This window comes from Oryzias melastigma, linkage group LG15 (assembly GCF_002922805.2).
Source record: "Oryzias melastigma strain HK-1 linkage group LG15, ASM292280v2, whole genome shotgun sequence".
Taxonomy (NCBI): domain Eukaryota; kingdom Metazoa; phylum Chordata; class Actinopteri; order Beloniformes; family Adrianichthyidae; genus Oryzias; species Oryzias melastigma.
This window is the reverse complement of record NC_050526.1, coordinates 22,139,513-22,162,371: the sequence shown is the minus strand read 5'-3', so window position 1 is coordinate 22,162,371 and position 22,859 is coordinate 22,139,513. Positions and strand designations below refer to the sequence as shown.

The 22,859-nt window shown below is 35.9% G+C and overlaps 1 protein-coding gene across 1 annotated transcript; it reads right to left on the bottom strand.

Moving 5' to 3' along the window:
• Positions 1-768: 768 nt before the first annotated feature.
• golga7bb (golgin A7 family, member Bb) lies at positions 769-15,722 on the bottom strand. The gene is made up of 5 exons (XM_024297356.2): positions 15,465-15,722; positions 11,222-11,347; positions 10,522-10,674; positions 5,332-5,433; positions 769-5,218 (listed from the first exon to the last, which is right to left on the bottom strand). Exons 1-5 carry the CDS (start codon positions 15,594-15,596, stop codon positions 5,135-5,137), a joined length of 597 nt encoding a protein of 198 aa, XP_024153124.2. The 5' UTR covers positions 15,597-15,722; the 3' UTR covers positions 769-5,134.
• Between the last annotated feature and the right edge of the window lie 7,137 nt (positions 15,723-22,859).

The window sequence follows — 22,859 nt, the reverse complement described above, 5'->3', positions numbered from 1 at the left end:
TGAATGGCTTCTGCATTACTGAAAACGAGGTGCTGATCAACACCATCCAGGGAGCGGAACTCAAAACTTCGATTGATGTCGTCCAAAAAATGGCTCAAGTGGTGGAGGTTGAAGAGATATATGATCTCCTGCCTTTAAAGGTGGATGTGTCTTTAGAAGGGGACAACATTGTGGAAGTTTACAAGTAGATTTCTTCCACCATAGTTGCACCAGCCCTTAAAAAAAACTAGGGCATCCTTAAGATGACACGAGGATGTGTAATGTCTGTTAAGACTAGAAGAGCTTGACATTCTACCAAACTTAAGCATTTATACCTATCTATCTATATACAGGTATATGCTACATACTAATTTTTAGTATGAAAGATTAGATTAAATTTCCTCTAGGGACAGGAAGTGCTTCACAATAAAAGCGATCATGTCTTGTCTTCCCTGATTATATTTGACATTTATAAATAAAGAAACACAAGATGTATCTGGGGAGAAGTTGGCCTGCCTTGGGTAAGCATGTCCATGGATTAATCTGGAAGTCATGCGGAGTACCTCAGGGTTTGACTCTGGGACCTCTGCAGTTCAACTAGTACATGCTAACTCTGAAAAGGTTATGGAACTTTTTCGGCATAGCTTTGTCTGTCAGTTTTACTAAGACAAAAAAAAAAAATCCACTAAAGGGATTCATAGAAACCCATAAAGTTGCTGTCCAATGCAGATGATGTCTAAACAATTGTTATGATTATCCTCAAAAAAGACCACAGACTAGATCCCTTTATAAACTCTCACACACTTTATTCATCTTTTTAAACAGATAAATACATCTTTCCATGCTTTGAAAAGGAATCAAAACAGACTTTTTTAAATCCAGTGTACATCAATACCAGTAAACACATAAACAGCATCAAGTAATTCCACACTCTCTGCAGCACAAATGGGGACATCACCAAAGAAAGAGTATCATTTGGAGCTGACTTGTTTCTGCTGACATCAGCATAAAACATCAACTGAATTGCTCTGAAGCGAACAAAGTCATGAGCTAAAGACTCAAAAATATTTGTACAAAGACTATACAGAGTTTTCACCTTTTAAGGAAGACTTATTTTGTATTGCACTGCTGGGCAACGACTAGCCGTAGTTTATCAAACACGTTATTTGCTATTTTCAAGTTTGACTTAACACACTTTTAGACACAGGACATTATAAATACATGTAAAAAAAAAATGAATTTTGTGAAATAAACTGTACAATTCTTGCTTGGCACAGCTTTCAAGTATCACTAGTTCCTCCAAACTGGATACCAATATTACCCTTGAAGTAAAAGGACACAGGTACAAAGATATGTTGAATCTATCCTGGGATCTCCTATCAAATTTATTTCTGATTGAACAAAAAACATGAAGTAAACTGATGTTTTTGCTCATTATGTTGAGCATAAGTAAAATCAATTTCCCTTGTAGAGTAGCTATGGTATTTTGATATATATAACAGCTCAATCTATAAAAATTCTGTTTCTCAGGATAACAGGTGGAATAAATACCAAAAATCCTATCACTGAACCTCATACAAAAATATTGGAATAATTTTTATGCAGTTCAGTTAATGTGTCTGAATATTTAAAGACTAGAAAGTCACATGGTCCATTTCAGTTCAAAAAGGGGGGTTGTTTTAGTGTCACTTTAAGACATTTTTTGCACATTTCCCAGCCTGTTCTGATGCTTTGATCAGATATGCATAGAGATAAACCAAACGTCGACAGTAAAGCTACAGTAAATAGGCCTTTGCATTAAATGACTATTCTTTTGAAAGATTAATTTGCAATTATCCTAAATAAAATAGTTAAGCCTCATTTCATCAGAGGTTTTAATATTTTTTTAATGTACAAACTTAAGTTGTTTACAATTGTTTTCCTAAAACCTCATATTTCTTCCATCTGTTAATAACAATTATGGCTTTTTTCAAGGCAATAGATGATAATTTAAATGTTTTAACTCTAAATGATAAAGATATAACATATTGTAGCAACAATTCCTCCTCATGAATCAATATCAGCATTCAGGTTTACCTTTAAAGTGCATTTATAAACTTTTTTGACCATATAACATTAGATTTTACTTATTTCTGGTGATTAGCAGGAAAGTAAAAGTTCACTGTAGATACAGTGGTTTTTAAGGTGCAGACAGTTTTGAGTATTTTTAAACTAACTTTACATTTTAAACTTAAACGACTTCATTTTTACACATCATATCATATACTGAAAGATGAAGGTACTTTTTAGTATTTGTGATCCTTTTAAAAATACATAAATGTTTAAATCAGAAGTCCCCCAAGATGTATTAAGTGTTTGACCAGAAATTCTGCACTCACCAAGAATAAGACAATAAATACATATAAAAAATATATTACAGTAAACTCAGTTTGGCTACACTTTCATGCCTTTCCTTTATTATAATTTAAATTTGGTAAAACGTTCCCCTGAGGATTTTCCTATAATCACTGATCAATCTGTCTCTTCTCTGACATCATCATTATTATTCATAAGCTACATAATCAACCATTTTAATAAAAAAAAAAAAAAACAAGCAAGCTTTCTTGCTTGCTAAAATTTTAAAGACAAAACATTCAAACTCCAAGTTTTCAGCACCAAAAAATGGTCCAAATGAGAATGCTTTTGAATTAAATGTTTAACTGTACGTTTTTTACATGTTGAAAATATAAAAATCCCTCCTCTGTACAGTTCATTTACACAAATACATTGTCTCTTGAGAATCTTTCTTCACGTCTGGGTTCTTTATTTAGTCGGACCATCAGCTCCAGGTCGGATGTCCAGTCCACCGGGGATGAAACATGAAGGCATCAAAAACAAAAAAGCACAGGAGGCTGAACACAAGCACAACTGATCCAAGCTACTGCGGTAAAACTCAAGCGTTGGTTAAACTCAGGCAATATTTGCTTTAATCAAACTGTCACCAGGGATGATGCAGAACATGAGTTCTGCTCAACTTTTAGCTGCTAGATGAGTTTTTTGACATAAATATGTGCTCATAGCAGATATGGTTGAATTGGGGGGAATGCCACTGAAACCATGAATCAGATGGTGTTAAAAAAAAATAATGTTCCCAAATGATTTTAAGGAATAAATGAGAACTCCTATATATTTTTTTAGCAGATTTAATTATTTTTTTTTTATAACGTGGCAGCTATTGTGTCCAAATAATCTTCTTATTAACATACACTCTTTCATGATGACACAAATTTGAAGTTTTGCTCTTTAAAGGGTATTCAAACCCTAAATCAACTTTTTTTTGGCTGTTGGCCTCTATAAATGGGGCTTTAAAAGTGCTGTCTGTTGGTCATTGCAACATTTTGTCATGATCAGTCAGTTTTACCACGTTCAGGTTAATCACCCACAGCTGTTTTCATTTAGTTAATCAACCTCAGTGTATTTCAGTGTCTGGTTTGCAGTGTCAGCTCATCTGCTCTGTTATGTCACTGTTTTGTTCTCCTGGTTTTGTCATGTTTAAGTTGATTTAGTAAATGTTTGTTTCCATCACCAAATCTGGTCTCCTGCATTTGGGCCCTTCATCCACCATCCCTGACAAATTTTTACAAAAATTAAAATAAATTTGTTGAATTCTTGAAAATATATTCAAAAAACGTCTGTTTGCTGCCCCCTTTGGGTTGAATTTAGGTATTGCAGTTGAATTTTGTAATTGGTTAAACAATTTAAGTCCCTCATATTTTCAGAAGTTCCACATCATGATCTGCAGCTCCAGTAATGATAACAGTCCTACCCCCAAGCCCCGCCCCTCTGACTGGATGTTCACATTTCGACTGTGGGTGGAGTCAGCCTATAAACTTCCCTGTTTGGGTACCCTTTAAGGCGCACAAAACAGGAGGCCTCAAATTATTACACCTGATTTGAATGATTCCATATATATATTTATATATATATATTTTTTTTTTTTCTTTCTATACAAGCAAGTTTGAAGGCTCTTTTGAAGCTTTTATCAACCTTTAAGTTGGGAAAAATATAGAAAAGGATTTGCTCTACGGTTACTTTTATAGCAAATCCAAGACCTTTGGTACATTTTTTTTGTCATAAGCATGATCAAATGTGGCAACTGTGTTCATAAAGAGTCACCATGGGAACAGCTGTCTAAAAAATAACAGCAGTATTCTGCAGTGCTATATCTTTCATGTGTCTGCACTGTCACACTTACTGCATGGAAAGGAAAATAGCTGACAAACACTGTTGGTCACACTAACGTTAAAAAGAAGTCTCATATTTATTTCTAGTCCTAAAAGGTTTGCTGCATTTGACGCAAATTGGAATTAAAGTTCACTTCTCAAATGACCAATTTCTGGTTCAAACTAAGGCAAACCAGCACAACTGACCAGCAATTTGTTCCCATTGGACTGCACCAGAAGATATCTGTGCAGGAAGTTACGGCCACTTATTATAATTGTCTGTGTGTGTGCATGTGTGCACATGCCATCAACCTTCAGTGGAGTTGCATGCATGCATGCATGTGTGACTGTGTGTGAGAGTGTGACCTGCAGCTGTGATTTGTATCATTTGTATTCACTGTAGGGAATGAGGAGGATAAATAATTCAAATGCATGTGAAAGCAGCATAATCCCACCGAAGGCCCAATTTGCTGGTTTTCAAAGAGGCTCAACCACCTGATACAAGTGCAGTCATTCAAGAAGAACGGAAACAATGTGCCTCCCAGATGGTTGGTAGTTTTCCACCTTTCAAATGTCAGAACTACTACAGCAGAATGTCTTGACAATTGTTCAGAAATTAAACCCTTAAGTGGTCTTAATCATCATGAACTGAAGAAAAAGAACATTTAGGAATGAGAAAATAAAAGAAAAATGGGATGAAAGGGGAAAATATTTATCTGTAAGGATTCTACCTATAGATTCCAGCTATCCAGTGTGTTTGTGCCTTTCATCTGCCTTTCCTGATACGCTGAAGGCCCCAGCAGGTACAGTTGTAAATGCTGCAGATCACCTCCTTGCCTTTTTCTTTTCCAGTTATCCTAGAACCTGGTGCTCTCATGTTTCAGCATACGGATGTTGGTGAGTGTCCCGCTGCCCCTGTGGTGGTACCCGTAAGCCTGGCGCTGGCCCTCCAGTCATCGAGCGCTGCTGTCCGATGACAGGGTGCTGCTGGGACTGGAGCCCGCCGAGCCCTGGTCCTCGAAAACGCTGACCTCCAGCTGAGGACACATTTCATGTCAAGGATCGTCTTTAATTCTCTAGATAAGACTAAAACACCCTAAAAATAGGTGATATTGTGTTTAATGAACAGAGAAAAAGCAGCAAAGGATACAACCCTCATCCCTCTCTCTACGGGGTCTGTGAGCAGCAGACCTCGAGGAGCGTAGATCTTCTCATTCTGCTCTTGAATGTAGCCAGATATCTTCTTTAGAACCTGAAACACAGCAGGAGAATCCAGTTTAGAATGTGTTTAAAGCGATTCCAGACTTCTGAGACAGCTTTAATGCACCTGTGGCAATGTAATCTGTGTTACATGTAATAACCAGGAGAAAGTGAGAACCTCAACATGAGCTAAAAGGCTTGAGAAATAAAAATCTCTTATATTTACAGAACAGAGTAAAGAAAACTACCTTTTTCTACATAGCTGTGAAAAGCACTTCATTCCAGTCTTTGCCTTTCTTTATTTTTTTAAAGGGATATAATCCAAACTTAAGCTACCATTATTCTACAAAAACAGCCATCATTTTTCACACATACTTTCAAACCACTCATTAATCACAGCTGTATAAATGTGAGTTTTCCTCCTGTTGGCTGTTCCTTTTCAGTTTTTATTCAAAAAAGGCTCAGACAAATGCTGTGGCTTCACTGGGTAAATTAAGCTGTTAAATGTTAAAAATGAATCATTACACATGAACTGTCTTTCAATACTAACTTAATCAACGTAACATGGGCTATGATAACTTTAGTATGACAAATTGGTACAACTTGGTATTATTTAACAGGCTAAATATTGTTTTTGAGCAGTGACTAGTAGTCAGGGGAGGCAGGTGAAGCTGGGCCTCACTAGCAAAATATAGTTAATTTTATTTAATTTATCAATTTTTAATGTACTTTTTAAAATAAAAAACCATAATCAAATTTTATGGTTTTAGACATAGTTTTTCTATGATTACCTTGTTCTGCGAGGGTAAAAAAAGCAGTTTCCTGTTCAAATACATGCATGTACTGTAAAGTTTCCGTCTTCCATCATGAAATATGCTTTATTTTAAAATTTCCTAATTTGCTTATCTCTCACCATCTGTCTGATTACATTGACGTCAGTTTAAGACTCATTTAGTCTTTTTATCTGCTAAAAATGTGCTTTAAAAACACACTAGGTGAGGCAGACGGTCCACCTGCCGCACTGCAGTGCGCATGCCACGAGGCAGAGGGCGCTGGTGAGCCCGGAGAATGTGACTCCGCAGCTAAAGAATAATAGATTTAGAAGCAGCAACTCAAGTGCAGCCATCCAGTTACTCTTTAATGTTGTTTTAGCGTCATTTTCTAAATGGAGGATTTATTTTTTAAACCCTAAACTCAAGAAAATGTTCAGACACGTCTCTGGCAGTGATCTTTATAGAGACTTTTAACACCGAAGAGAGAAAATAAAGACTTCTACAAACAGGTTATTCATGCGTTTCCTCAAAAGGAGCAGACTTCATTCATAAGTAAAAGTAAGTCAATAATAACAATCTTGGGGATTTTTTTTCTATGCTACAGTTTGTAAAAATGTTGAAATGCAATTTTAAACACCATATTTTAACTGTTGAAAATCAAATGGTGAATAAGCTGCTCTGTAGGGTTCTTATTTTTGTAAATCTGACTGATGATGAACCTCACTGCACATCACTGTTTTTGAGATATGAATTTTGATCCCAGCATACAGCTGTACACTTTAAGACTAAAATGAAATTACATGAACTATAGTGGAGAGAATAAGAGCCAGTCAAAACTTGTTAAGACCACGATGTACACTACGCTTAGAGAGTAAAATGGTTTTAAAAGAACTGTAATTTCATGTAATGTATTGGCAGATTCCACAACTGAGAGAAATTACCTTTTAATGAAATGGAAAATGAGATAAGAGACCCCAAGAAGTCAATAACAAATACAAAAAAAATTAAAATAATTTTAACTACAGAAACTTCGCTTTTTTAGGTGTTTGAAAAAAGTTTAGGCATTTCTGCTGTTCTGCTTTCATCTTTGTGAGTCACAAAACTTTAAAGAAGATATAGAAACACAATTAAATGAAAAAGACATGGATTTTTTTCAGTGATCATTTCAGATCAACAGCTGATTTATTAAAGAAAAGTGCTGTAAGGTTTCAATCCCATTTATTCAGGTGTTGTCATGTGTGTTATCCACGTCTCCAGAAAGTCTGAACACCTTGTTTAGATGACATCTGACTCATATTCATCATTGTCACGCTGAGACAAAGTTTGCAATTTTTCTACCTTTTTTCTTCCATGTCTTCCACATCAGACTTTGCTTATTTTCAAATTTTTTTGGGGAAAAAACATAACATTTCTGAACTGAAACTGATCCTTGCAGGGAATATTTTACCACTTTTTAAAATCAATTTAGTCCTCTTTACCCGAGAGTGATGCTTCTGTGATTAAAAACTGATCAAAAATCCATGGAAAAACTTGATTTAACAGCATTTATGCCTGTCATGCTAACAAAAATCCTTTCTTTTAAAAAGAAAAAAACACAAATACACTCATTTTTGACTTGTGACTTCTTACCGAGATATATTAGACAGCATTGTGGTAAAATTTCTGAAAATATATATTAAAAAAATAAATAAACCTATATGAAAACAATTTAATGAGTTCTACTAATTACACAGGTTTATGAAATTCGATGAAACCATATTTTAAAACTGAAACACTTCAGTGCCGATACATATAGATATTGCAGGTTCTTTTGTATTGAAAATCAAAGCAAAAAAAAATAAAAAAATGTTTTTTCAAATTCGCACAAATTTGTCTTATTATTTTTCACATTTTCCTCTGATTTTTGATTTTTTTTGGAGGGAATAAAAGTACCCATAAAATACATGTTCTGACTGTTCTCACATGTACCTGTTCTGGCATGCTGGAACAATCAGTTCTCTTTGATGGTGCAACATGTCAGGTTCTCCAGTGATTCTGCTCTCTGATCTGAGTGTGCACACAAAGCTTCAACCTGGGTGGGTATATTTTATCATCTTCAATCATGGCAACATTCATAAAGTTAAACAGGTAAATAAACAACTCTTCTGTGGAGTTGATAGCATCTGAACATCTCAGCGGAGCGTCAATAGCTGACATGGAGATGAAAGGTGATTTAGACTGAGCCGTTTCTGCATAGCTTCACGCAGAAACATCTCCTTTAATGTTTTTTTTTCTGTTTTTGCTTCTACACGTTTGATGTAAAAATGTTTGGAAATTGTAAAAAGATGGAGTTGACTGATGTAGTGGGTCACACGACTCAGAGGATTCAGGACTCTCCGGTTTTATCTAGAAAACGAGCAGTTTTCAGAAAATCTTAAGAGGATTAATCAAGCTTATTGTGTCCGTGAATGTGTTTTGGTTTCATCTCAAAATGAAAAACCAGACTCACACCACTGCCTCTTGCTCCAGATGGTTACATGAGCAGATCTGAAATGTAACAATGCTCAGCATGCCTTCCTTTGTTCACCAACATCAGGGTTTAAACCCTTGCAGACAGACAGCTGTCCCAGAACGAGACAATCCAATCTACAACGTGCAAACATTTAATGTCCTCCTAAACCATCTGTAGTTTAAATATTTACCAGTGACCATGTGGCAACTTTACGCTAACATGGTCACACCTGCTGCAGATGGCCTTCTACTTTAAGTAGAACCCATCTTCTAAGCATTCCTTTGAAGCTTCATTAGGTTTACTGTGTACAGCAAACTTGTCTAACTTTAAAATGTAGTTGGATTCTTGGGAAGTTTGCAGTAACATCAAGATAAAAGCTTTATAATTCCAATGGTATTGTGGAAAACTTAAAAAAAAAAAAAAAAAAAAATGAGGTTGTTCGAAAAATCCTCATGATGCCAAATTACATTTATTTTTACCACATATTTTAAAGACCCACTCCAATGAAAATCACGTTTTTAACATGTTTTGTGGTGTTTTTCCTCACAATGGAGGATTTATCTTAAGATAATTCATCTTAAAAATATATTTTTGAGGATTTCTTTACACTAATCATTGTGAGTCAGGAGCAGACAAAAATCAAACATTTTAAACACAGTTCCATTTCGGTAATGTGCAGGAGTGTGTAATAGTTGTTGTTTTAAAAAAGATGTTCATATCACTAAAAAAGGGTTTTTTATGCCTAATGAAATCTTGTGATATTTTCAATAGTTTATTAATGTAATATATAGTTGTAAAAAACAAAAAGGTAAAAGAGGAGGAAGAGCAAAAAAGAAACATTAAGGAAAATCAAAATAATGTTGCTAAAAGTCAGCAAAAGAAAAAGATGGTAAACACGAAGAAATCGCTGTGTTTACCGTGGGGCTCCAACTCACAATTCCTGCATGAGAAAAAGTTCATGTGCAGGAACTTTGGCCATTGGACAACAGGACTCAAGTGGTGATGCTAAAGTGTTTTAGCCATTTTATCCAAGCATAAGGACATTTTCATTGCTTTTCTGTAACACAATAAGTTTGCACGCGATAAAACTCTGCTTTTTACTTAGGAGAACTCCAGACTATGCTAGTACAGAGAATACAGCCATTTTCTGACTGTAATTACCCATGTTCTAGAGTCAGTGAATGCACCGAGACTTAAGTTCTCACCCTCATCGATTTTGATTGGTCCCTCGTGCTAGCTCCGCCCCAATGCGCCACAACGGGGCCAAAATAAAATAATAAAAAAAAAAAATCTTATAAATCCTTTATAAATCCTTTGAATCTTTGAAAAGTTTTGCAACTTAAATTTTCAGGTTTAAAAATGGGAAAAAAAAGAGCCGAAAGTGGAAAAAATAAGTTTTTAAATTGAAATTTTGAGTTTTGAAACCCAAAAAAACAGAACATTTGAAGCTGAAAATAAGTTAATTGTAGAATATCAACAAGTTTTGGACATTTGACATTTTTTGGGCAAACACCAACATTTTTTTAATTGGTTTCATTTGTGTTTCAAATAATATTGGCCTCGATTTAGCTCCACAAACTAGTGGTTGTTAGATGAACTGCGCCGCATCCAGTTACCTTTGTTTTTAAATAGGATTCAATTTGGAATCTCTGGGAAATATCTGGGAATGTTACTAACACAGATCAATTTTTTCTTTTCCTAATTTTTGTCCAACAAGAATGCATGGCTCTTTAATATTTTTCAGTTTTTTTTTTAGTTTCACTGTTTACTTTTTTATTATTTGGTTTTTGAACTACTTTTTTCTTTTCATAGTATCCAAGTTTTACAGTATCTGTGTTGGAGACCTTTCTGAGGTCCCCGTGTTTACATGTTCTACCTTCTCGTAGCGTGTCTCCATGCAGAGGAAGACGATGTACGCGGTTGCACAAGCCAGGCATCCCTCCATGTACGACTGGCCTCCGATCTTCTCAGCTTCCATGTAGTAGGAGTTTAGCGTCTTCACCGTTTCCTCCAGCAAAGCTCTCTCAATCTATGCAAAGAGATTGATAGATGTGTAATAAACTATAATATGTGGTTGTTTTAAAAAAAACATGTATATAAATAACCTATAAGTGTAGTTTTCTTACATTTATTAGCCTTTGAGTGAATTTTAAGCACTTTTATAGCTAAAAAAAAGAACAAGTAAACTGTGGATTAGCTGAGTGGTAGATTGTTCGCCCTTTGCCTTAAAGGTCATAAGTTTAAATCCAGGGTCCATTCCATTTTTCTATGGACTTACAACCAGCGGGGGACCAGAAATGGTACCAATCGGTCCTGCATAATGAGTCTATTTTGGAATGGAAACGCTTAAAAGTCCAGTCTGGTCTGCTCAATGGAAGCGAGGCATAAGGAGATGGGTCAAATGTGGAGAACAAACTTCACACACAACTTTAAAGAATTTAACTAACTTTGACTTAAATTAATTGACCTAATAACACATCCTAAATACATCCAAGCATTAAAGCTGGATGTCTAGAATCTGGAAGTTGTTTTACATGAAGCCTAGCGTGTCCATGCGTGCACTGATGTGGACTCACTCTGTTGTTGAGCTCTGATGGGAACTTGGTTTGGAATCGACACACAGTCCCTTCACTGTAATCTCTCTGTATGAAGACCTTTGTAACCAGCGATGCACAGTGCTGCATCTCTTGGAGGTTATGAAACTGAGGAGAGAAGGAAGAAAGAGAGAAAAGATCCAGATTGATAGAAGAAAAGTGCTCTTTTCAATAGTTTTAACCAGAAATCTTAGTAAACCTATGAATTGACTTTCCTCTTTGGCCTCAACTGCACTTTTATAAGTCAATATATACAAATGTTTTTCTAAAAACAGTCCAGTATAATATTCCTTTGTTGCATTTATACTTTAAGCAATACGTTGGTGATTAGTAGCACAAAGCATGATTGGAATATTAGCAGGTCAACATCATCAACACCAGCATTCCTCTGCTGCTTTAATCACACTCTTAGACTTCTCTTTACTGCACTTCGGTGGTACAGTTTACACCCAAACAGCCAGTAAAATCTATTCCCTGCTGATCTAAATAACAGCCCACGAGAGGATGGTAATTAGTGATACAGGGGGTGTATAGAGAGAGAGTGATGAAGAGACCCAGATGCAAATGGAAGAGGAAAATGACTTGAAGTCATGGTGACTTTGAGAGTTTCCTATAAAAGGAGAGTGTAATAGAGAGAAAACATTGCAGTTTTATTTACTTCAAATGCACATTTATTTCTTTCTGTTTTTACCGCCGACTGTTGACCAACATCATTCCTACTGTCAGGATGCCAAACAGAGTCCATTCCTGTAAGCAAACCCACAGAATCAGCCTTTCATCTCTATTTTGAGAACATCCCTCATAATCAGGAATAGTATCCAAGTTCCTATTTTCATCTCTCGACAACCACAAACGTCTCAAAGTCAGGTCTCTTTTTTTTTTTCCCCCCTCCTTAAGACAGATTCTATCTTTAGGGCATCGTGATGAACAAGTCACTCTATAAATAGATGCAATCATCAGCACACTGTTCAGCATCGTTTATGAGAGTCTGCAGCACTGCAACCATTCTAAACAAAAGCTGTTATTCCTGCAGGCAGGATGTAACCTGTGCTTTAGTTATTTTTAATAACAAAGAGTTATAAGTTGAAAAATAATTAAAGATGTAAAAGTTGTAAAAGATGTAAAACGAAAATCTTTAATGATGAAAAATAAGTGATAAAGAAAGCAAAAATCAAAAGTACTCAGTAACTGTATTTGTAACGTAAATGTCCCTCTATCCTCCTCCAGTCTGGCTTAAAGATCATGTTGTGGGAAATCAGTTATGTTTAGTTCAGCTTGTTAATTTTACTTTAAATCATTTACATTTTTTGATAATTGATTGCTAAATTAATTATGGATCATGATCGATTAATCCAAAAATATATTATTTTTTTCCTCCACCACTAACGATGACTAAGAACTTGTATAATAGTAAATGTCCTTTTCATTTTTTTATTTTTCTTCATCAAATTAAATTTTTGACTGGAAGATGAATCAATGAAATCAAAACCTTTTATTTTGTTTCTGCACAACAACAAAAAACTGGCAGGGAAAAAAACTCCTTAAAGTTTCTTTGTTTTGTTTAAGAAAGCTCTACATGTCACAATGTCATTTTGATGGTTAAACCCCACACTTTTGCACTGCAACCTATTGTTATTACAAACAAAAAAAAAACACATTTATGGAATTGTGCACTTTAGTTTGCTTTTTTAAAACCTTTTTTTTCCTTGGTTCTCGTCATTTTCTGTTTTCCAGTTTTCCATGTCCGTCACAGGAACCTATATTCAGTCTATTTTACTTTATTTAGTTATTATACTTCATTGTACGGATGCTGGTACCTGAATTTCCCTGAGAATTTCCAAAGGGATTAGTAAAGTATTTTCTATTCTATTCTATTCTATTCTACACATACAGTAGTTTAGGTTGTCAATTATCCCCAGCTGTCATAATGGTCCTCAGAGCATTTAAGAGAAGTTTTCAGGTCTATCTTGTCATTTCATCGTTTTGTAACCCTGTTTATGTGCTCTAGTTTCTGTCATATTAAAGTTTTTTAATTAACTGTTGAGGTTTCTGCCTCTGATTTTGGTCTCCCACATGTTGGTCCTACAACAATAATTCTTGATGAATTCAAGTCATAGAGAGTGAAGCAAAGACAGCATTTTGATTATGAACAGAATAAAACGAAAACACAAAAACGAGGATGGAAAAACGTCTTTAGAGGAATTTAAAGCTTAATGTGTCCAGTTTCTGGTGCTGTGGATACTACATTACTTAAATGTGTTTTGTCATTGTAAATTATGTCAGAAATAATCTGATTTTTTTTTTGTTTGTTTTCTTTTGTTTTTTTAAACTATTCAGTGCAAGATGGAAGCTCAAAGAAAAAAAGTTTTTGATTATGAATGCAATCAATTATGGAACTATTTGAAAATAGCTTTAAAATCCCATTTTAAATATTAGATGAGCAAAAAAGAAAGCTTATTTTTTTGTTACTTATTTTTGCGTTATGATACATGAAAGGCATTTTTTTTAACCTGGCTTAAACTGGAGGCTAAATTTACTCTAAAAATGAAAATCTGATGCCTTCTGATGTTAATTGACTTTATTTTATTAAAACTTTTTTTTTTATAAATCGTATTAACTCTACATTTGGAGCAAAATAAAGAGTTTAAATTGTTTTTTCTATTAATATTCTATGCCAGGCTATGACTGTCTTAAAACAACATTTTAAAATAGTTTCTTTATAAAACTCTATCTACATGGACATATGTACATTCATACAAATTCGTTGGTGATTTTATATAGTAACCCTATTGACTTCCTCAGCTCTTAAAGTGATGAGCCTCGGTGCTAAGCCATATTCCCTATAAGTCCCACCAACACAAGCAGCACACAGTGACGACGTGGGTGAGAGCTGTCAGTGGGCAAACATCACAAATGCTACCCAGATTTGTTTGCACTAAATGGACTCAAGTTTTTAATCTCACAGCTTTTCCTGCATTTTTCTTCCTCTATTTTCATCCCTTTGTTATTACGACCGCTCCCCTGCCATTAAAAGCAGAATTTCCTCTGCCAGACTGCTTTAGCCAGGGGTCCTATAAATCAAAGTCTGTTGACAAAATCTAGGTGGAATTGCAGGGATTGTGGGTACAAAGCATGAGGATGAGGAGGAGGAGGAGGAGGAAACATTTCTTTTGGATAAACAGGTAGACTTTCACTGCCAGTCTCCCTTTGGCACATTCATCCTCAGCAGTGAACGACTTCAGCCGGAGCCAGCTACAGACTGAGAGGTAGATCTGTCAGGGGTCCTGGATGTGGAGACGATCCATGCAAACCATCTGCAGAACAACCAGCCACTTGATTCATTCATCTGCTGTCTTGGCGTGTGATATCCCAAATCGAATCATCACCAGCGAACAGGAATCTGATTATACTGTTTTAAAAATACAATAAATAGTTAATTGGACTTATAAAAAGTCATTTTTTGGACTTATGCCAATGTGAGTTCTAGAAGCCTAAAAAAAAAAAATCATAAATATTAATATTTTCCTGCTTCCTGTCCAGAGTACTCTTACCTGCAGTGCCATCATCTTCTAATGACATCCTCAGTGGACTGCTGACACGTGCACACTGTCCTCTCAGACATTTCTCTGCATGCTGGAGGATGCTGGCTGTCTCCTCTAGTGAGATCCCAGTTATGATAACTAATGCTGCCATGTTTTTAGCATTAAGATGCCTGAGCAAGGACGCATTGAAGACATACAGCTGACCCGCCAGTGACCAGGCATTACTGGAGCTAAAAATAGAAAGTGCTGCTGATTGTGTTTGAGGCAACTAGTTGTGGGAAACAGCAGAAGCTACACTATCAATATTTACATGCGGATGTTGAAGTCATGGCATGGTAAGAAGACGGGAGTGAGTCATGAAATGTAAGCCTCCTAAACCTGATTCCAAAGTAGAACAGGTTGTCTCTAACCATGGTGCTGACCACATCCTCCTCACAGGAAAAGGTGGGAAACTCTTGGATGCTTTTGTGAAATACCAAATGAAGCTCCAATAAAGAAAAAAAAACACTTATTGCAATAAAAACTATAAACATCTACCTCCTTCATTCAGCTGTTTTAGTCTAACACATGCGCCACAACAACACAATGAGTCTCCAGCTCTGCGTTTCCAGCCTGCCTGGCGCAGGCTGAGGGCGCAGGGGATCCGTCCTGGAATACTAACAGGGAGGCGGTGGATGTCCTACCTCTGTCGCCATGCTGCACCGAGCGGCTGCAGGATCTGCCCCGTGCTGAAACCGACAACCGATCGCTCGTGTTGTGCTGGACCATAGACTGCACGGCAGAGCTCGGCGCGGGGAGAGGGAATGAGCGCACATGCAGGCGGGCACGCGCAGGTGCGTGCGCGGCAGCAGGATGCGGCTGCGGCTGCTGCTGCATCCATATACATTCTAATGCATTATTGATCTCCATCCCACTAACATTTAGAGAAAAGGTCAATACTCTAAGTGCTATCATAATACTTGCTCTATTTATGCTTGTTTGTTTACTCACGCACAAATTAACTAATTAGGGCTGGGTAAAATATTAATTGAAAGGTTCTGATTTATTTTTTTAATATTTCCATTGGTTTCCTGCATATAATTGTTCAAATTAAAATCAATATAACTTTGATAGATTAGAAAATGAAAACAAAAACAATAGAAAAATATTCAGAAATGAAAGAATATTAAAATAAAACCATTCTACAAACGATTTATCAATCATTATTATATATTTATGAAATGGTTATCTGTTAAAGACACCTGTACACTCTCCATAAAGACCAAAGAGCTGTCAAAGGACACCAGGGACAAGAATGTAGACTTGAACAAGACTTGAACACTTGATAACTGTTAGAGCAATAATTACTTAGAAAATGGAAGAAATTCAACATCACTGACAATCTCCCTCCACATGCGGCTCCAGGCAACGTCTGACGGAGACTGATCTTGAGAACGGCGAGGAAACAGCCAAAACTCTGTCAAATAGTTGCTCTCTTCTCTATCTAGGTCCCATGCTCTCTGCACCTGGCTCTAATGAATTATCCCACTTCACCTGTATTTCTCTCCAAGTCTTCCCTGTTTACTCATATGGTGCCACGAGTGTGTGTTTGCCTCCGTTACTGTGTCTCCTAGTCTTCCATGGTTTTCTGACCTGGTTTTCTGTCCTGACCTGATTGTGGTTTGCCTGTTGCCGTGACCTTTATTGTATACTTTAGATTCAGATTTTGGCTGGTGGGCTTGAATTGTATTACCTTGGACTGGAGTTATAGTTGGGCACAAATGTAGTCGGACACCAATCGTGCAACTTAAAAAGGTGAGAGAGATGCGTGACATTTTCATCATGGATATACCTCGACTTTGAGAGACAAAATGAGAACAAAACTCAAGAAAATCACATTGTCTGATTTTTAAAGAATTTTATTTGTAAATTATGGTGGATTATAAGTATTTGGTCACCTGCAAACAATCAAGATTTCTGTCTCTCACAGACCTGTAACTTCCTCTGTAAGATGATCCTCTGTCCTCCACTCGTTACCTGTATTAATGACACCTGTTTGAACTTGTTATCTATATAAAAGACACCTGTCCACAACCTCAAACAGTCACACTCCAAGCTCCACTAAGACCAAAGAGCTGTCTAAGGACACTAGAAACAAAATTGTTGACCTGCACAGGCTGGGAAGACTGAATCTACATTATTGGGAAATAATGTTCAGATTATTAGGAAATGGAAGACACACAAGACCACTGATGATCTCATCCTTCTGGGGCTCTCTGCAAGATTTGACCCTGTGGGGTCAAAATGATCACAAGAATGGTGAGCAGAAATATGAGTGAAAACCTCTTTCCATCAGCAAAGGCATTGATGATGAAACGCGGCGTGATCTTTCAGCATGACAACGATCCCAAACACACTGCCTGGGTAACAAAGGAGTCGATTTGTAAGAAGCATTTCGAGGTCCTGGAATGGTGTAGCCACTCTCCAGATCTTAACCCCATAGAAAATCTTTGGAGGGAGATGAAAGTCTGTGTTGCCCAGCAACAGCCTCAAAACATCACTGCTCTAGAGGAGATCTGCATGGAGGAATGGGCCAATATCAGCAACAGTTTGTGAAAACAAAATTCTTATTTTTCACCAAAATGAATAAATACATTCTTTAAAAATCAGACACTGTGATTTTTCTGATTTTTTTTTTCTTCTTTTTTTTCCTCATTTTCTCTCTCATATAGTTGAGGTATAATCATGACGAAAACTACAGATCACTCATCTTTTTTAGTGGGAGAACTTGCACAATTTATGGCTGACTAAATATTTTTTTTGCCCCACTGTATATGTTCTAATGTTTACCTCCATTTACCTTCAGGTCTTGACGTCAGGGATCCCTGTTTCTCCTCAGTGAGAACCACACTAAACTATTAGTGTATTGAATGCTTGTTTATTCCTTTTGATCTTCCTTTAAGTTTCCCTGCTTTGCCGGCCGGTCAGGAAGATCCGAGATCTCCAAAACTCATAGAAACGGTTTCATTGAGTCATTCTGCTGAGTTATTAAATATTAATAAGTGTCTGGGGTGCGTCTCTGTCTCTTGGGGTTCTGCCGCACCCTTCATAACTTGACTCCCAAAACCCAAAGAGAGCTGGGGCCACAGTGACAGAGATTACACGTTAACACATTAAATCCACATGACCACATTACATAATGTGGTCATAAAAGACCAAAATGGAAGTTTGTTAAAGTGCAACTTGCCTTGTTTGGAGGGGGAAAATACGAGTTGCATCCCAAGAACACCACTGTGAAGCACGGGGGTGGAGACATCATACTTTGGGGATGCTTTTCTGCAAAGGGGTCATAATGATTGATCCGTACAAAGAAAAAGGATGACTCGAACCGTGTGTGGTGTCATTTTTGGTCAAACCTTCTTTCTGACAATGAGAACATTGAGGATGAAATGTGGCTGCCAAGAAACTGTTTTCTTGGTGTCATTTTTTTCCATTTACTCACAGTTGAACTGAATCTACGATGACCATTATAGTCCTCATTTTTTAAAGAATTAATCACTGCCAAATGTTTCTTTGCCTCACTGTAGATTCACTGCTTGTGTTATTTAAGATGTTTTTATGTATCAATTCATAAAAGGACGTGTGAGCACAAAGACTAATCCTGCAGGTAATGAGTGAAGAGGTGGGCACATTTTACTAAGTGATAAGATTATAGCTTATTTTACAATTCTAGTAAAATGTTTATGGGGATTGCTCAAGAAAATGACCTTCAGTCATATTTTAACTCAGGTAACAGAATAATAGACATTAACTGAAAAACTAGTGTGAGACAAAAGTAGCTTCAAGTAGTTGCAAATATGAAGTAATTACACATATTTTATATTTTTACAGTGGTTTCAAAGACAAAACCAACCTTTTTTTCTACTCTACTGCACTCACTGATATTTTGACGATTTGCGTTCAAAGTTCAAGTTCAAATTTATTTATGTTTTTGTAATGTTTCTTTTTCCTCAATAAATTGAGTTATTATCAATGTACTCCATATATTTAGGATCTTTCCCACCAACTTCTCATGCTACTTTGAACACAATTTCCTCATGATGTGCTGTGAAGGATGAAGTTGCATTGTTTGTTAAATTATTTCGAAAGACCCACTGAAAATGGCATCTCAACAGGAGATATACATAGAAAATGAAAATTAAAACAGCATTTCTGAGTATTTCTTTATTCAAATCATAATAGTGGAAAAGCTTGTAATTGTTACGTACAAACTACAATCAGTGAGCCTCTGTGATAAAGCATCCTGCCCCAAACTCGGAGTCAAATCTCTAAAGTGTCTCTTCAGAAACTGTCTTAGAAAACACAGGTTGTTTGATTTTGCCTGAAAACTGTACAATCATAGTAATAAAAAGACCAGGTCTATACTTTTACAAAAGGATCAAAAGATGATTTTAAATTCTTGTCCTTCCTAACAGTGATATAATCATCCTTCTAGTCCAAGTGATTGACAGGTTTTGTTAAAATGGTCATTAAAGTTACGACTTGACCACTATTTAGAAAGACTCTGATGGGAGCTTACCTTGACCCTGACCTTAACCATAAAACGTGCAGTAATGGACAGTAATACACAAAAAGATAAATGGTTTATACGTCATTTACCATTTAACAACTCTTTTTTTTTTTTGTCTATTCAGGCATAATGTTTTAGGCATTTGTGCTGAACTGAATTCTGCACAGAAACTTTAAATGAGAGATTAAAAAAATCAATTTCATGTAAAGCAGAGACAGAATGGCACCAAAATGATAATTCTCCAGGTCTCGCTGCTTTTTGAACATTGCTTAAAAAGATGCAAATCTAAATCATACATACATTTCACTGGGATGAGTGTATTTATATCTTGTGCATTCGATTGTGAAGATTGACATGCTCCAACCATGCTTGTGCTCAATCATTGTATTCACACAAACAGTTTGCATACAAAAAATATTCTCCAGACCAAAGAAAGATGCTGGAACAGCCTGTCTTGATGTGGAGTTTCACTGCAAAATAGGTAGAAAATTAGACTCATTATACAGAGTAGACAGTAAAGCACACCAGAATACAGAGATTGCAAAAGAAGGTTTGAAATTATATCCACATTTACAGTTGTGAAGACAAATTGTCCCCAAAAAACACTAAAGCTCCAGCTTTTCGTTCTAAACCACCATGGTGGGGATTTGTGGCTCCTTGCAGCATAATATCTGGAACATAAAAACACCATATACGCCGCAAAAATGTTTAATATGAATGATTTTGAACAGGCCAGCTACCACATCATTGTGATTTGGAACCAAAAACTACTTGGCTGAGTCAAACAAAAGATGGGGGTTTACTGGTGTGGTCAGTGGGGCAAATTATTTTTTAAGCCTCTTGTGTTTTCGACAGAGGAAACTTGAATCCTGAAAATGTGAGCAGCTTTATTTTCATTTTTGAGAAAACTCTTTAGAAAAAACACTCATTTGAAGTAAATTCTAAATTTATGATAACATCTATTGCAGCAAAGCTTATGTGGAACAAATCTAAATTTCAGCTTTGATGCCAACTATAGCATAATGGTAATCAGCTCATAAAACGTGAAATGAAAGGATGAATCTAACATGTATGTGATGGAGATGCTAAAATAGTAAACACAAACTTCAGTTTACCAACTAGAACTTTATTAATTTGATGATAATAATACAAAAGGAGCCATAGAAATCCACAAAAATAATGGAACAATTGAAAATGAGGACCACAAAGCAAACACAGCCATCATCTGTGCTTATGGATCTTGATTTTGTGTGATTGACAGTTTAAATCTTAAAATTCTCAGAAACCAGAAGTGCCAAATAGTGCAGTTCCTAAAATGACCACTGGAGGCAAGTTGCAAAAGGGGGTAATTCCCCATAGATAGCTTTGATAAAGTCATATTTTACACCAAAATTAAATGTTTTGACGTTGTGGATTTTTTTCATGCATTCTGAACTTATTGAAGATCAAATTCAAGTTTTGGTTTGGTTTAAAATAAAATAGAAAGACTTTTTTATTCCCTAATTTGCCAATTTTCTTGACACTATTGTCAGAACAGATGCAATAAAATCTTCTAAAACCTGCTGTCAAACCGTTCAAACCATTCTTCCACAGTTGTAGCTTAGAAATTGAGTTATTTTTTTCCTCATATTTTTAAGGAGATAAATAATATTATAATCAAATACAATAATGCAAAAATAAATAGTAATTTTCAGATCTTTTGACCAAGATTAACTATTTAATCACAAAATGTATCACTATTTTCAACCTGAGGAGTTATTTTATTCATCTTTAAAAGGAAAAAAAAAAACTATCCTGAGATGCATCATTCAGAGAAGGCTATGAATTATAAACCCAAAGCACTACCTTAAAGTTGAGATGTGTACATTGATAAAAGGGAAGAATAATTTAGAGAAACATGACTTCTCAATCCTGATTGTGTTTCTGACCTACTTCTTTGTTTTAACCCATTTACTATATTTTTTGTTTCTGTCTGTCCACGAGTTTGACCTACTTATTCAACCTTTACAAATGGATTATTGGATTTTGAACCACTGCTTTATTTATCTTTATTTCATTAAGAGGAGATCCAAATGTTAAAAAAAAAATAATAAATTGTGGAAACAAAAGATGTGAATGAAATAAGTTAATAGTCTTTGGTGGTTAGACTTTGGGTGGATAACTGCACGCTTGTGGGAAAAAGCTTGGATCATAGATGAATAAATCTCAGAGTGTAGACCAGAGATGGGTAACTAGGGATGGGCGATGCTGAGCATTTGGGTGTTGATCCGACACCTGTCAATGTCGCCGATATCGATACCAATATTGATATTTTTTGTAAATGAACCTTAAAATCTCAACTGTTTTTAACCGCTGTGAATGTTTTTCTTCTTTATAATTACTTGATAAGCATAAAAACAGAAATACGACAATGTCAAAGTAATTTCTGCAAAGACAGATACTTTTAGGGCTAAAGACCAGACTAAGCGTTCTCACGAGGAGACCTGTGTGTCGGACTGTCACCGCCACCAAATCTGCCGCAAGTTTGCAGAAAGTTTTCATTTATTAGAATTTTGGTTGCTTCGGTAAGACTAAAGATTAGTTTCAACCATAACATCTTTCCATTCCCACACTTCTGTGTCTCGCCAGGTGGCATATTGAAAATAAACAGGATCTTCTCAGCACTGTGCAACATCCTTCACATGCAGGTTAACAAGTAGAAAAACCAAAAGTTTGTTAGATCTATAAAATATATACATTCAACATCAGAGAGATATATTAAGTCCTTTCCATCAAACTCATTTTGACAGGTGACCTTTGACCTCCACATTCCAATGTGATGACGTAACAATTTGATATCAATTTGATATAAACTTCAAGTTTATATCAAATTGATATCAAATTGTTACGTCATCACATTGGAATGTGGAGGTCAAAGGTCACCTGTCAAAATGAGTTTGATGGAAAGGACTTACTATATCTCTCTAACATCCCGCCCTGTTTTATGATTCTAACAGCTGCATTTTCATAATCATAAGAAGACAACATCATTTCTGATTTTCTGCCTATTAATTATCTTTGCAGATCTATTAAAACACACACTCAAAAGGAATATGTTTATTCAGGATTCTTTATTAACATGGGCGCTTTATTCAGAGTGGTGAGGGGAAGTGAACAGGTGTTAGAAAAGGTAATAGTTTATTAAAATTAATCTTGAAATTAAATAAAAAGCAAAGATGTGAATGCAAAACAGTCAACAAACAAGTAACTATGATTCAAAAATAAATCAAAATGTTTAACGAAAAAAGATGACGACTGGTAGAAATATATATTTAAATTGTAACTTCTTAGCCTCTAAATAGAAGACTAAAAAACAGGTGAAAATTAATGTGTCAAAAGCAGCTCAGCGTTTAAATAGAGCAGAAATAGAGAGAACATTGCGTGCCGCCTGCATGGCGAGAATGCAGAGGCAACGACTCAGCTGGGTCCTTTTTACAGATACAGAAAAGTTTCAAACAAGAGTGGAAATATCAATATCTATCGATCCGAT